The sequence below is a fragment of the Phyllostomus discolor genome, chromosome 7 (genome assembly GCF_004126475.2).
Source record: "Phyllostomus discolor isolate MPI-MPIP mPhyDis1 chromosome 7, mPhyDis1.pri.v3, whole genome shotgun sequence".
NCBI classification, from domain to species: Eukaryota; Metazoa; Chordata; class Mammalia; order Chiroptera; family Phyllostomidae; genus Phyllostomus; species Phyllostomus discolor.
This window is the reverse complement of record NC_040909.2, coordinates 109,562,408-109,578,611: the sequence shown is the minus strand read 5'-3', so window position 1 is coordinate 109,578,611 and position 16,204 is coordinate 109,562,408. Positions and strand designations below refer to the sequence as shown.

Below are 16,204 nucleotides of genomic sequence, written 5' to 3'. Positions count from 1 at the left end.
ACAAAATAAGGAAGGATAGGAACTTACTAATCGAAGCTGGCCCAGTTGCACCATTTTGAGTCACTGGTATTTTCTTTATTTGGTAATCACCGGCAAGCACACATGACCCTCAAATGCAACAATATTTCCAAACAATATAAATCAAGCATGATAGCTAATTATGCTAAGGTCACACCAAAGAAGAAACCACCAGGACATCGAAAATCCTAGAAAGATGAAGTGTGAAGTAGCAGCATTCATTTTGTCCTATTAAAAAACGGTGGGAGGGGAGCACAGCGTTTTTACTCTCTGAGTCAAACAGAGAGTTTGACTGGCTTTCAAAATCCTCCGAAGTAAACCTCTTAAGACATTTCATCTCTGCTCTGAATGTTTTAAGCTGGCCCTATGATTACAGAAACGCTCATGTTAAATCTCATCAAGATGAAGAATGCTTTATAAATTGTAATGTCTTTAATCAAAGACCCCTTTGAAGCTATTTAACTCGACGACGTTGCCCGACAAAGTGCTTATATTACATCATATATCAATTCTATTAATTATCATTATAGGGATTGATTTACATCTTTTTATGGCTCTCTCACCAGATGGTATAGTGTCCTCCCTCTCTGACGCTCCGTAAACATCACCTGGGCTCACTCATGTCTCTGCAGCTGAATGTTTAATCAGATGTTAGTGGTTCACGCTGGATTGCTTCTCTTCCTCCTCCTCCTCCCCATACTCTCTCAATACAGTACGCAAAGGCCGAGTGATAGAAAACATAAACCAGTAGTATGTACAAAGCCAAGTTCTATCAACAACTCATTCCCACCCCAGTGATTTCTTACCCAGTGTGATGATGTGATTTTCACAGTAAAGTGAAGGGACAGCCTTTTGCTTCCTTTGCTGATTAAAATTTAGTCTGTGTTCAATTCTCTGGGGCAATGGAAAAAATAACTAGAAAAAAAATATATAATTGGCAGTGGGAGTACAACAGACAATTTGGCCTCAATATAATTACTTTCTGAATTATATTTTACTTGGGCTAATATAAAAATTACTTTGCATTCTTGAGCTCACATATTGAGAAAGCAGGAGGCTCGCATCCCGAGGTGTACTGCGTTGCCAGAGAGCAAGCCTAGAATTTTAAATTGCCTTGGGTGATCCAAAAAGTGGATAACAGAGAAATGGAAATGCTGAACTGTTTTTCTTAATAAAATATAAAAACCAGATTAATGGGACTGTTTCACAGTCACCTCAAACTCAAAACGTCTAAACACCAAACTGTTGATGTTGCCTTCAGATCAGCCTCCTCTCCTGAAACCTGTGTTTCTCATCATCCTCCAGCCCCCAGGCTGGGTGGAGTGAAACTGGGAAACTGGCAGACTGGAGAGGGCACACCCCATCAACAAGATGACCTGGGAGCTAACTTACATGGCTGAAGTTTGCCCTTGTTGCCAGATCTGGCTTTCCCTAAACACCACAAACCCCTATTTTTATGTAAAATTCATGATTTTTAAATATTGAGCTGAACTGAATGCCGATTCATCCCATCATTTTTGATCCTTGCCGACTGTAAACTTGCACTCCTACTTCCTCCATCAAATGTAACCCATGCCCAAGTTCTGATAAGTTTTTCATACTATCCCTCCCGCTGTCCCTTTAGATTTCCACCGCCTTCATCTATGCTCTCATTATTTCACATCCGCATTTTTAGAACAGTATTCTGTCTTTTCCTCTCAAGGCACTCTATGCACAGCCCGGACTGATGTTTCTGAAATGCTAGTTCCCCAACTTTAACTTGCATTAAAATCACCTAGAGGGCTGGTTAAACCACAAGCCCCACACCCAAGCGTTTTTTTAATTTAATGGGTCTCAGATGAGGCCTGATAATTTGCATATCAACAAGCTCCCAGATAAGGCTGATGATGATGTTCCAGGGACCATACTTAGAGAAACATTGCTCTAAAATCCAACCCCACCCCCTCCCCCACCCCACCTCCACCTCCACTAACCCATTCAGTGATTCCCCATTTACTCCACATTAAACTTAACAACTCTTCCCCAGCCTAGTATTTTGGGACCTCATAACCTGGTCTCTTCCGTTCACCTGCTTGCCTTGATCATGTGTAGAAGAATGCATTTTCACTTCTCTTGGTGAGGTAACTTTCTCATAGAGTACACCCAAACCCCACATCCCAATGTAGCCAGCCTTAATCAGACTTCTACTTTTTCGTCTAGACTCCTGTAGCATTAGCTCTCCAGGATGCTTCTTGTAATCTAAAGTGTATAGAATTTAGAACCAGAGACACTGAGTATGACTCTTAGTTCTTTTGTTAGTTGTGTAACTTGACTAGCCATTTGTTTAATCATTCTGAACTGGGTTCTCCTTCAATAAAAGAAAGATATCAACCCTGGCTGGTGTAGCTCAGTGGACTGAGTGCAGGCTGCAAACCAAAGGGTCACCAGTTTGATTCCCAGTCAGGGCACATGCCTAGGTGGTGGGTCAGGACCCCAGTACAGGTTGTGTGAGAGGCAACCACACATTGATGTTTCTTTCCCTCCCTTTCTCCTTCTTGTTCCCTCTGTCTGAAAATGAATGAATAAAATCTTTAAAAAAAGAGGGAAAGATATCAATATCTACTTTCAGTCCTGGCTGGTGTGGCTCAGTGGAACGAGTGCTGGCCTGTGAACCAAAAAGTTGCAGTTGGATTCCTGGTCAGAGCACGTGCCTGGCTCGTGGTCCAGGCTCCCAGTTGGGGATGTGCAGGAGGCAACAGGTTGATGTTTCTCCCTCTCTTTCTCCCTCCCTCCCCCTCTTCTCTGAAAATACATAAATAATAAAATCTTTTTTAAAAGCCACTTTTATTGAGTCCTATAAACAATTAATTGAAACAAACTACGTAAGCCTTCAGAGAAGCATAATACAGAGTAGGTGCTTAATAAATGTTAATTTCCTTTCTTCATCTGTTTCCCCCAACCACACATTTATCACTAAATAAAAAACACATCACACTAGTCATTTATATTTTAAGCTTACCCTCCTCTCTTTTAGCTAGATAGACAATTCCCAAGAGAAAAAAATGTCTAATTCATCTTAATAACCCTCGTACTTAGCAACTTCTGAGAAGCTGGTAAGCTCTCAACAAATGTTTACTAAAAAATATTAACTTGAGAAATAATGTAGAAAAATGGTTCTACAAAGAAGCATTCCTCTGTAGAACTTAAATCTCTTATTAGTTACATTCATCCTTAAAATATCTTCCTATGACAAAGTCAAAAGGTATTTTACATATTTTGGAAAAACTGAAAAAGATCTCATTGGGAGTTCCAGTTGATATTTCATGATGAACAAAAGGAAAAAGTCATTATAAAACTTCAATGAAGAGAAAATCTCTTTGGAGTAAATTTGAGCACAAGAACACTAATAACGTGAACAGAAAAATGACAACAGTGGGACTGGAGGTAATGCAGACATCATTTTGAGGTTATCTGTCACGTAACCATGTGACCACTGCACTTCCAAAATGGCTGACAAATACTGATAACTGCACTGACAAGTGTCAAACCAAAGTGATAAAATGCATTTCCCGTCCTTTAGGAGATTCTCTAATTTTGAAGTCAAGCAGCAACAAATCATAATTTGTATTTTGCTCTCTAGTATTGCTGATGCCCACACAGTTCCTAGACAGAATCCACTGTCACCCACTCCCACGGAGCTCAATGTGAACTGCCTGTCAGAGGGAGGGGAGCTGTTTTAATCAATCAGTAACTCAAAACATGAATGTTGTGGAAGAAAGAAGATACAATCTAGCATATTTTCTTCCCAATTCAGAGCAAAGTGCCCTAAAGTTCAAGTTGTTTTGAGCTTACTGTACAGAGGCTACACAGTGTGGTCAGCGAGCACTTGAAGTCAGCTTGCCATGACAGCCCTGCCATGGTTGACTCCACAGCCTCAGACACATCCACTCTTTCAACAGACACTTCCTGAAGGGCTAGTATATAACAAACATTATATGAGATTATGGGCATACAGAAGTAAAAAAAATATATAATCCATATCTATCTGAAATGTGTAGTATAATGTGGAGTCAGCCAATTGGAACAGTTCACCAAACTCATTTACCTTTCACCATGGGCATTTCCCAGCCTTCACATAACTATATTCTGGCTGGTGAAATGAGAGTAGAAGTGTGGTATGCCATATCTAGGCCTGGCCATGGAAAACTGCCCTCCTGATCATGAATTTTCTCTACCTCCTTATGTACTAGCTGGATGCAGAGGATTCTGAGATCTTAGAAGTGATGGAGCCACAAGATGGAAAGGAACAGAAGGTCACCTCTGACTATACTCTTGGAACTATTCTGTAAGCAAGAAATTGACTCCTACTGTTGTAAGTAACCAAAATTTGAAGTTGTTTGTATGGCAGTTTGTCTACCCTACCAAAGCATGCATCCAAACAACCTCCAAGACTCTATAACACATGGTATGCACAGGATGATGTGGGTCTACCAGAACGTGGCATAAAACCTAGGCTGGGGCTGGATATCAAGGAAGGCTCCCCAGACAAAGAAACACTTAAGATGGATCTTGAACATTATGAGTTGGTGAGAAAGGAAATAGAAGGTGGAGGAGGAGAATGCAAATGCAGAGTTGTGAAACTCTGAGGAAATGTGGTCCACTGGGAACATGTTAGTGGTTCCTGACCACTAGCATGTAGAGTGATGCTAAGAAATGGAGCTGCTCAATATGTATGTGTTGAAATGACTGAACCTAGGAGACATGGTTCCTACTAGAAATAATGGATAAGGGGAGAAAAAGGTAATCAAGGACATCTAACCTAAAAGGCAAATAGATGACATCCTTTTCACAGAGATAGAACATGGAGGAGAAAGAAACGAAAGCATGTGTTCAGCGGAACACCCAAAAGAAGAATCAGCAGGTAGTTGGATGTAAGAGTCTAGAGCCCAGCCAGTGGTAAGGATAGGAGAGGTGGTTGAAGCCACAAGCATGAGGGGATTGCCAGGAAGAATATTCTGAATGACAAGCCAGAGAAAGTGGGGTAGGGGTGGGGACTGCGTGTGCGGAGAGAGAATATGAGAAAGAAGTCACAGAAGCCAAAGAGAAGAGATATTGAAAAAGCAGTCAATAATGACAAATGCTGCAGAGAGATAAAGTAATATGATAGCCTGATAATGTGCACTATATCTGACAACTAGTCAACTACTTGTGACCTTAACAAGTTCCATTTTAGTGCTGGCAAAAAGCAGGTTAAAATGGTCTTCAGAGTGAATGACAGATGAAGAATTAGGGATGGGAATATAAAATACTCTGTAAAGAAAATTGACTCAAAGAAACAATTAGCTAGAAGTGGACAAAGAGAGAGTTTGTTTCATTTGGTTTTAATTTTTCAGGATACAAGACTTAAACACATAAGTATGTTGAATTCTCTGAACTTTACATCCCTACCCATAAAATAGGGATAATAATGCCCCTTCTGTTTGGTCTTGGGTTGTTTTCAGAACAAATAAGATGACATATGTGAAAGATTCTAATCTAAGTACTATATTAAGGGTAAGGTTATTACGTATTTATAAATGTTGAAAATATGGAGTTATAAAAGTCAAGAGTCCAGTAAAATATGAGTGGCTATAAAATCAAGGTAAAAGTATAATCAGTTCTGATCTAGAAATATTCAGAAAAATGTCTTCTTAATACACGCTATGAGTTGCTGACCCCAAATCTGAGAGGCTAACAACAGATGTCTAAATCTTATGCTGGACAACATTCTTCTGGGGCTCCCAGGTTACAGCCTGGGTTTCCAAACATCTTCATTACACCACAGAGAAAAAAAAAAGCCAATTAACCCTGGCAGACTGCAGTACATTAAGTCATCTGGGGATTTATTAGTCTTATGAGTAGTAGTTCTTAAATAAATATTTCTGGCAGTCACCCAGTTTCACAGAGCAAAAGACTAGCTCCATAATTTAGGTCTCATGACCAGTGAAGTCATGGGGAATGGCCACAGCTTGCTGAGTATGTTATTCTAAGGGACGATGGGGGTATTCTGGGAAGGGAGCTAGCCATCTTTAGGACTTCTCCCCCTGGGGCAGATTAACCATCCAGAAGAATATGGTCCCATCATTATTTCACTAGCCACTCAATCTTTAAAGACTCTAAAAAGAATGTTATTTTTAGCACTGTGACATGAGTGGAACTAGTTTTTCTCTCAAAAAACTTCTAACAAGTGGTCTTAACATGGTCAATCTTCTTCCCTGGGAAGCCAACTTAACCTGCATGAAAGAAAAATGTCCCTTTCCTTTTTTTCTCTGTACTTTGGACAACTCCCTCTGACTTGGTTCCTAGTTGCTAATGTATCCTCTTCAGTTACTTTATTTTCAAGGATATAGGGTGCTGATTAAGGTCAAGCAGCTATGTTTCCACCTCCAAATAGTAATTGTGCAGAATAAACTTTCCTTTACAATAGATACTAAAGATCTAGTATTGGGACCCAAATAAACCCTACTGCAATTACTTTTATATATTTTTTTATCTGATAGAAACCAGGCTACAATGTTAAAATGGTGCTTCTTTTGTCCATGTTTCTCAAACATTTTGTCCTTGATGTATGACACCACCATATGCAGCTATTCAACAAGACCAAATGTCTGCAGGTCAAGTTTTAGAATTCCCATCCACTGCAATGCCGAATGCCACACTAAGACTAAGGGCCAGTGAAGCAATTTCCAATTACCTCTATCAGAACCATGAAGAAAAAGATAAAACTTATGTTGCCCTCAAATAATACCACCAAACATTTATATGAACTTTTATAGATAAACAAATATCTTTCAAAAGTTAACCTCACTTATTCTTAACTTTTCAAAGTTTTTACTCTTCATCATCACTAAATAACAGAAGAGAATGCTGAGGCCCAGGGAGTTTAAGAACACTTCCCAAGGCTACCCAATTGTTTGAGAGCTGAACCAGGTCTATATCCAAAGTCCTCTGCTTCCTCAGCTCTTTCCACTACACCGTAGACGGCCCCCATCATGTTACCCAGTTTATTTTTATTTCCCTTCCCTAGCAACAATGGAAAGAGGCTGGCTTTCTCTGAAGTCATGAAGAATCTTTGATGGTATTAGGCAGCATGATTCTCTTTCTCAGGATCGTTGTTACTATGCAGGGCCTTTTGGGGTTTTATGTAAATTTTTGAAATATTTGTTCTATTTCTGTGAAATATGTCATTGATAGGAATCTTGATAGGAATTGTGTTGAATCTAGATTGCCTTGGGTAGTGTGGACATTTTAATGACATTAGTTCTTCCTATCCATGAACACAGTATGCGCTTCTACTTATTTGTATATCAAACTATACTAAGGTGATAGTAATCAAAACAGCATAGTAGTGGCATAAAAACAGACGTATAGATCAATGGAACAGAACAGAGAGACCAGAAATAAACCGACACCTTTATAGTCAATTAATATTCAACAGAGGAAGCAAGCACTTACAATGGGCTAAAGATAGTTTATTTAATAAATGGTGTTGGGAAAATTGGACAGGTACATGTAGAAAAATGAAACTAGACCACCTTCTTACATCACACACAAGAATAGATTCAAAATGGATTAAAGACTTAAATGTTAGGTCCAAAACCATAAAAATCCCAGAAGAAAATATAGGCAGCAAAATCTTGGACATAGCTGGTAGCAACATTTTATCAGATATAACTCCCCAGGCAAGGGAAACAAAAGAAAAAAATAAACAAATAGGACTACATCAAACTAAAAAGCTTTTGAACATCAAAAGAAAACATCAAAAAAATAAAAAGACAATCCACAGAATGGGACAACATATTCACCAATATATCTGATAAAGGGTTAATAGTCAAAATTTATAAAGAACTTACAAAATTCAACACCAAGAAAAAAACCTCACCCAATTAAAAAATGGGCAAAGGACCTAAATAGACACTTTTCCAAAGAGGACATACAGATGGCCAATAAGCATATGAAAAGATGCTCAGTGTCACTAATGTCAGAAAAACGCACATTAAAACCATGATGAGATACTATCTCACGCCTAGTCAGAATGGCTATCATCAGTAAATTTTTAAAAAATGAGTGCTGACAAGGATGTGGACAAAGGAGAACCCTTTTGAAATGTTAGTGGGAATGCAGTCTTGTTGCAGCCATTGTGGAAAGCAGTATGGAGATACCTCAAAAAATAAAAAAATGGATCTGTCTTTTGATCCAGCAATCCCACTTCTGGGAATATATCCAAAGGAACCCAAAACACTAATTCAAAAGAACATAAGATCCTTATGTTCATTGCAGCATTATTTACAATCGCCAAGATAGGGATGCAGCCCAAGTGTCCATCAGTAGGTGAGTGTATAAAACAACTCTGGGACAGTTACACAATGGACTACTACTCAACTGTAAAAAAAAGAAGAAAGTTTTACCCTTTGTGACAGCATGAATGGACCTAGAGAACACTATGCTAAGTGAAAAAGACAGAGAAAGACAAATACCGTATGATTTCACATATATGTGGAATCTAATGAACAAACTAAACTAACAAGCAAAATAGAGACTGACTCATCGATGGAGAGCAGGATGACAGCTAAGGAGTGGGGAGGTTAGGGGTGGAAGGACTGAGCAAAAAGGAAAAAGAACTCATGGACATAGACAACAGGGTGGTGATTGTGGGGGTTGGGAATAAGAGAACTAAATTGTTATGGAAAAAGACAATAAAAATACATTAATTCATTAAAAAATCTTTGATGAGACACAGACATGAATTCAGTTCTCCCACTAATGAAAATACATAATATATTGGTTAAATAAGGAATGTTATGGTATCATCATGGATATGGAAAGGTTTTTAAAGAACGTATCAAGAATGCTTGGAATCCTGAAAAGGCCAAAGAAGATATTACAAACAAATGACCAAATATGGAATGGGGAAACATTTCATGAGCAATCAGTTCTTTTTTTCATTGAAATGGTTTGTTTTTATTTTATAAGGGTTTTGCTTTCATGAAAAACCCTGGTTTTTGAAAGTATTTCAAAGTAACATCATGACTCACCTGTAGATGGAGAAGGAAGCAACCGATCGAATGAGGGATGCCAAAGCCCCCACTTTGGCAGCTTCCACTGCACCCCGGACTCGGTATTCCACCGTCTTGGAATAGTTGGCATATGGCTGGTTATAAACAACAATCTTCCCTTTGGCTTCTGGAGCCCTTCTCTGCAGTTCATCGAAAGAGGTCACCACCAGCACTTCTGCCGTAATACCTAGAAGTAAAAGTCATCCAAGATTAACTTACAGTTTCTGATCAGCCAGGTGGAATTGGCACGTGAAAGTTCACATATGCTCTACCTGCGACATCTGGAAAACTGGTTGGAGTAGATCAAAGTTTTATAGCCGTTTGCCATGGGAGAAAGATTGTGGGGGTTAGCCAGTTTCCCAAGAGAGAGAAAAGGCATTCGAAATAATATAACATATGACTCAAAAGGTTTTTCTGCACACTTGACCAGCTGGTATTAAATCACAAATGCCTTGAAAAGATAGTGTTTTTTTTTCCTTCTTTCCCACCCTAAGAAGTCATGAGTTTCATGGAATGATACCACTTATTCATAAAGAAAATGCTTTGGGATTAATGAAACACATTTATCTTTTCACAAAACTATTTTGATATGTTGGTATACAACCTTCACTGACATCCTACAAAGAAGAGCCATTCATGAAGAATGATCTTAGAAGCCAGTGATCTTCACTCACTTTTAAGAAATAGTCAGTGTAACCTCTCCCCAAACCCAGAAAACGTCCTCTTGTTTTCTTGCCTCCCTTACAAAACATTCTCAAAGGAGGCAGAAATTTCCCATGCTGCTCAGTTTACAGTACTTGTTCACACCAAACACATCGCTAATCTTCAGCTCAGATTTTTGAGGATGCTGTATCATTGTCCTACTACCCTCTTGTCTCACTTGAAGAGACATACTATCCTTCCTCATACCACACATCTTGCTCAGATCTTTCTCATTAGGGAACAAGGTCTCACAGGTTCTGAGAAGTCATTCAGACACTGCCAGACCACTGAAGATCCAATTTTATGGAGCAGTTAGACTAATAACAACAAACTTTAGCAACAAAGGCCAGATGCAGTGGCTAAATATAACTGTCTAAAAGAAAGTGGCAGGCGCCTACTGTTTTGTGGCTTTAGACACACAGTCATGAAATATGTCAGTAAAAACCAAAGTAGCAATATAGATTTGGCATCTTTCCTTAATCTTACAAACTAGAGAACTGGGTTTCTCTGGAAGCCGAACAGATGTCATTAAAATATTAACTGTTACTTGGAAAATCCTTTTAAAATGCACTGTAGTTATAAGGGAAGTCTTGCTTTCACTATAAACTCCATCATAATGGGCCCTTCAAGCTGGCTCCTCTCCGACTCTAATTCCACCAGCCAGACTGAATTTGTACTTTCACTTTAAAGCGGCTGACTGTAGATCTATAAGGATGGCTCCTCCAACATTCAGAACTCAGAATTTAATTTATAATCTAAAAAAAAAGCAATGTACAATTATGGAAAGTAAGGAAGCCACTAGCTTTCTCACATGATATATATGTATAAAAATACAAATAAGAGTTCAGCTAGACAGACTTTGAGAATTATAACTTTCTGAAATCTCGAGTTACCTTGCAACTTGACTGGCATTATTATTGGCACAGTATGAGAATTTTGTTGATGGTTTTCAGCTGTTCCTAATGAAAAACAGATTCAGTGTTTTACCTAAGGGATGTCCAAGCAATGGGGTAATTTTGGCATCTGGATTGGAGCCCCTAGAAATAAAGCCAAATTTCTATAAATTTTCATAGGCCACTGCAAAATTAAAGTCATACAAGGGTGGTACTTCTCTATGGTCTGTGCTCCAAGTTTTTTTAACAAAAGAGAGAGAGTGACAGAGTGCTGAAGAGCCAAAACCTAACCGAGACACTATGGTTGCCAATGCAAATCACTAGTAATAGATATAGGTCAAAACCCATCACCATGAACTTCCCTATCAAATTAATCTGTTTTCCTGAAAACTTGGAATCATCTCTGATTCTTCTGTCTCCTTCATCTTCCATGTCTAGTCAATCCTGAAACACTCATAATTTTACCTCTTATATATTGATTGAACCCAGGTCCCCCGTTCCAGCCAATTATACATTCTCACATCAGGCCCTTATTATCTCTCTGTTGAATTGCTATGAATCTCTCCTTCCCCATCACACTGGTGCCACAGCCTCCAACCCAGGTCCCTCAAATTAAGCCTTAAGAGAGCTGCTGGTGTGAACTACGAACTGCCAAAAAGTCGAATGAGACTGTATCACCATGCCCTTGCCCCTCTTCCATCTACAGACCAGTCAAAGACTAGCTATCTCTGCAGACACAGGATCCCTTTGCTTTCAAATTCCATCAGTAGTAAACTGAAAAGTTCCCCCTCACCATGCAAGTTCACTTCAGTGTCCTCGTTCACAGTGTGGTATATTATGTCCCATTGACCCTATTCTCCCATTTTCCCAACTTCATCATGTGACAGATGCCTATTAATTCCTCAGGGTGCCATCACTCCTTTAGGGAACATTCCATGGCCTCTGGCCTCCTGTCTCACCCCTCACCCCCTCCCTTCACCCCAGGGAAGGCTGGCTCATGCACCACCTTGCTCCAGACTTTGAGAGTGTCCTGGGCACACCTGGGCATTGGACAGTGAAACTCTGCCTATTTGTGACTCTCTCAACCACCCAAACTGTGATCTCCTCCGAGCTTGGGGCCATGTTCATTTTTGTTTGAACCTCCTGGGCCTAACACAGTGCTTGGTGTGTGTGTAGCAGTTAGTCAGTAAATACCCCCTTGGATGGCACTGTTCCCAATGAGGGACCATTGACTGGAACTGTGGCACTTCCACAAAAGTGTAACTTTACCTTCTGAGTTGGATAGCGCTTGGCACACAATAACTCAGAAGTCTCGTTCTCCCACCAGCCTGAGCACAACCGCACAGCAACAGCCAAGCACAAAGGGCCCTGGGGAAGTCAGAGCAGAAATACAAATTTCAAGTACGAAAACTCAGAAAGCTCTTTTTCTCTCTCTTAGAACCTAGTTATCCTTACTTTACACAAAATTCTAAATCTACGTGTAAGCTGGTAAACTATGAGAAACAACAAATCAAAAGGAAGAGAGAGGTGTGGAAGCTGACAGCAATACTACAAGAAAACAACATGCAAAATAACAGATATGAATAGAATTTTATGCAATGTTGAAAACGTTCTATCTCTGTGATAACACAGTAGCCATTAGACACACCCATGGCTATTGAAAACTTCAAATGTGACCAATGTGATCAGAAACTGAATACTTAACATCATTTGTTGGAATTAATTTATATTCAGATTTAGCGATGTGTGTGTGGGGGCTACTGTGTAGAACTCCCAATCACCACAGGCTCAGCCATTATGTAGGCAAACGGCTGAGAGCGCCCCTGCCCGCCAGTAGGCTTTGCTTCTGGCAGTGCCACACGGACATGACAGCCACGGAGATGACCTCCCGCAGAGGTCGCAGGCCGGGTGGACTGTATTCAGCATACTTCATTTGAAAAAGCAGGGTGGGTGCAAACACTTCAGGAAGCTTTTTGCTCCAACTGAATCAAATAAAACCAGGCCATCTGGAAAACGTCACTCTTCAACGTTAGTTTGTGTTTTGACATGTTGCACAAAGGAAATCCTCATGCTCTCCTACAAGTCCGCAGGCTCCTCTTCTTCCCTCTACTCTCGTCTCCCTCCTTTCCATTCTCTCATTCTAAAAAATAGTGCACGAGAACCTCTAGGAACTCAAAACCAGTGTCACAGTCACACTAAGGTCTACCCAGGCCTCGCTGTTTGCGACTGAAAACCACTCCCAACTTTCATCCCTCTTACCTCGCTTAATTTTCCCCTAGAATTTATCTGCTTCCAGCTGCATCCACTACACGAGTGTTAGTTAGCTCCATGGGGGGTAGAAATGTTTGTCTTTTTTACTCATTAATGTTACCAAAATGCCTGAAACAGTGCTTGACACATAATGTATAAAATTCACACACATACTCATAGGCACAAATACACACATGCACACATATATACTGAGTGAAATAAAAAATAAAAATAAATAAAATGTAAAAAAATAAAGCAAAAGTATAAAAGTATAATAATACCCCTCCTCTGGTCACCCTCCAAAAATGTATACTTCCAAGGAAATTGTGTATTTCTGTATATTCTATCAGAATAATTGATGATAATGAAAATAATAACAGCTATATTTCAGTAGCTATTATTTACAGTGACATTCACCGCAACTCTGCAAATTAGTTATTAGAAGGAAACTGAATAAGTTTACACAACTACTAGGTGTCGAAGCCCAGATGTGAGTTATTGGCTTTCTGATTCCAAGGGTCATGCCCCTCCCACTAACTGCATTGCTATTTTTTTCCCAAACATGTAAAATATGTCAAAAGAAAATCTAGATATTTTTATTTTTAAGAGGATTAACACAGCAAAATAGACATACAAAATTCTGCCCTAAGTTATCAGCTCTTTTTTCTTAGTCTCTCAGGATCCTGCTCCTAAGTCGAGCTGCCGTTATCACACCTGGTCCCGATGTATTAACAGGGGTGGGCGGGGGCTGCTGCAGTCCAGGACAAGAGTCCTCAGACTCTGTTACAGTAAGGAAAGGGATTACGGTAGTTAATTCTGAAGAAAATGTGGGGCTGACACTAAAAAAACAATTCATATTATAAAGTGACTCTCTTGACTACAGCTGATTATCATAAAAATAGCATAAAAATTCTTAGGTTCCTTTTTATTCTCCCCACCTAATTTTTTAAATCGATCCATTTATATGTAAGCACCTTACCCTGTGCATCACTACTGCGGCAGGCTCCTTGCAGACACAGCAGACCCTGACTGCCCTGGTATTGGCTCAAGTCATTTGTTTTATGGAGAATCTGATAAAGCGATTCCAATTGCAGTCTCTTCTGACATGGCGCCTCCCAAGAACAGTTAAGAGTAGGAAGATCGTGAAGTGAGAATTTCATGTTTTCTGCTATTAAGAGACTACAGACAGAAAAACGTGTCTCCGGGGCTCACTTCACTGTGGTGTGTTTTAGGAAATTGACTCTGATTTCAGAAGACTTAACCCTAAACAGGAAACACTTTGGGCCCACCCAAAAGGAAGCAGAACTTCTTACACTTATCACATAAAATTATCCCAAGTGCACTGCACAGTGTAACTAGGTCCAGTAAAATGTCTGGCTTTTCCTGGACTCAGTTATGGAGAAAAGAGAAGAGCTGTTCTTTGAAACAGTGTGTTGGCCTGACATGGTAAGGAAATTGCAAATTCATGACGAGGCAGATGAAAGAACATCAGAGCAGTCTTTTCTGAGTTTCCGTCTGTTTATGGAGAACATTATGATTGTACAACATCCTTTCCATGAAAGAACAAGCCTTAGAGGTTCAAATTCATTCAACTAATTTATAGCCCTCCCACTGGACAGAGCTTTGTGCTGGGTGTTTTGGACAATACAAATTTGAGCGAGTTCCAGTCCCATCCTCAAAAAGTCTATAATCTGGGGGAGCAAAATAGGCAAACAATAACTTTAAAAAGATCACTGAATGTCACAAGTACTAAGTAAGTACAAAGTAAAATTTAAAAAGTACAATTAAAAAATACAAAGTAAAATTTCACAAAGTAATAACATAAACCAACACTAACTTTGATGGGGGAAAGGAAAGCAAGGAAGTTTCCTATGCGATAAAACTTTAAGTGGGCCTTAGAAGATTTCAATAACCTGCAAATGAAGAAAAGGGCATTCTTAGGCAAAGAAAAAGAAGGGAAGACAAAAATAGATGAAATATCTATTCATTTACAGGGAATAGGAGGCTTCCTGCCAGGTCCTGAACAGAAAAGGGGACACTCTAAAATCTTCTAATTTTTAACCAAGATATGTATGGCCCCCTGTCCTCATTCTATTAATTGCAAGAAAGCAAGGAAATCCATTTCCTTCTAACAGTTTTCAAGGGGAAAAAATGTTAAACTCAGCTATTAGTTGAATGATAGTTAGAAGAGCAGAACTCCAAGGATAGCTGGGGGTATGTGACTGAATGAATAAAAATTCATTCCAACTGTCCCTACAACTGCCTCCTGAGACCAGGCTCATATTACACCTTCCCTGTCAGCCTGGTGAACCAGCCCAGACCTGACCTCATTGACACCCACGGGCACAGTGAATTATCACCGTCTCCAGAGAGGCAGCTGCCATGAGACAACCTGCCGTGCTGACACCTGAGGAAGAGCAATTTGTCTACTTTGACCTCTAAACTACAGAATTTACACATTCGGTTGTCCCATGGAGAGGCACCTACCTCTCCATCGTACCATTATGTCTAACTCAACATGTGATGGAGGACACTCAAGGTGTACAGAGACCCAACTCGGCAACACTAGCAGCAGCAAGCACAGAGCAAAAAATGATCCTTAGCAATCAGATCCCTTAGAATGCAAACTGCCTCCATTGGTCAGGACTCAGCACTGAAGGCAGCCATGCTTTTGGGAACCTTGATTAATCTACCAACTATCACAGGAAGCATTCGCATTCTAAACCGGGAAGTGCATTGTGTTTGAAACACAGTTGCTTTCTCCTCTCTGAGTATTTCCTTGTAATGGTGATGGGTGTGGGTGAGGGAAGGCTTTTGCAAAAGCTACTGTCATCAAAACATCTGTCAAAGTGAGCAGCTAGAAGAGAATTTGGACCTCGGTTTCTCATGGCATTTAAGGAGTAAAATCCACAGGCCTTAGTGGTGGTGGGGATACAGAGGTGTGTTTCCGGCTGCGGGAGACTAAAACAGCACTAGTTATCATGGGCTGGGGGTCATAGCTTGCTCTGTTGAAAAGGGGGGGGCGGTCTGTGAAGTGAGGACTAAGGGGTTTGGGGACACGGGCAGGAGGGCTGGCAGGAGAAGAGAGGACTGAGACTAAAGTAATTGGCGAGTGCGGGAGAGAACTGCACGGGAGGCTGGCAGTTGACAGGGCGACATCATGCGGGAGCCTGGCAGCTGTGTTAGGGATTTCAGTGGGGACAGACAAGTTAGGCAAGTTCAGTTTTACATTTTAAAAGTATCCTGAGGCTTAATGTGATGAAAGGA

The 16,204-nt window shown here is 40.1% G+C and overlaps 1 protein-coding gene across 2 annotated transcripts in view; it reads right to left on the bottom strand.

Annotated features, from left to right (window-relative positions):
* CPQ (carboxypeptidase Q) overlaps positions 1-16,204 on the bottom strand; it is a 404,327-nt gene that overhangs the window by 270,197 nt on the left and 117,926 nt on the right. For both annotated transcript variants that reach the window (XM_028534004.2, XM_036031280.1), the window contains exon 3: positions 9,072-9,279. In XM_028534004.2, coding sequence (XP_028389805.1) covers positions 9,072-9,279 — 208 coding nt within the window. The remainder of the gene's footprint in view (positions 1-9,071; positions 9,280-16,204) is intronic.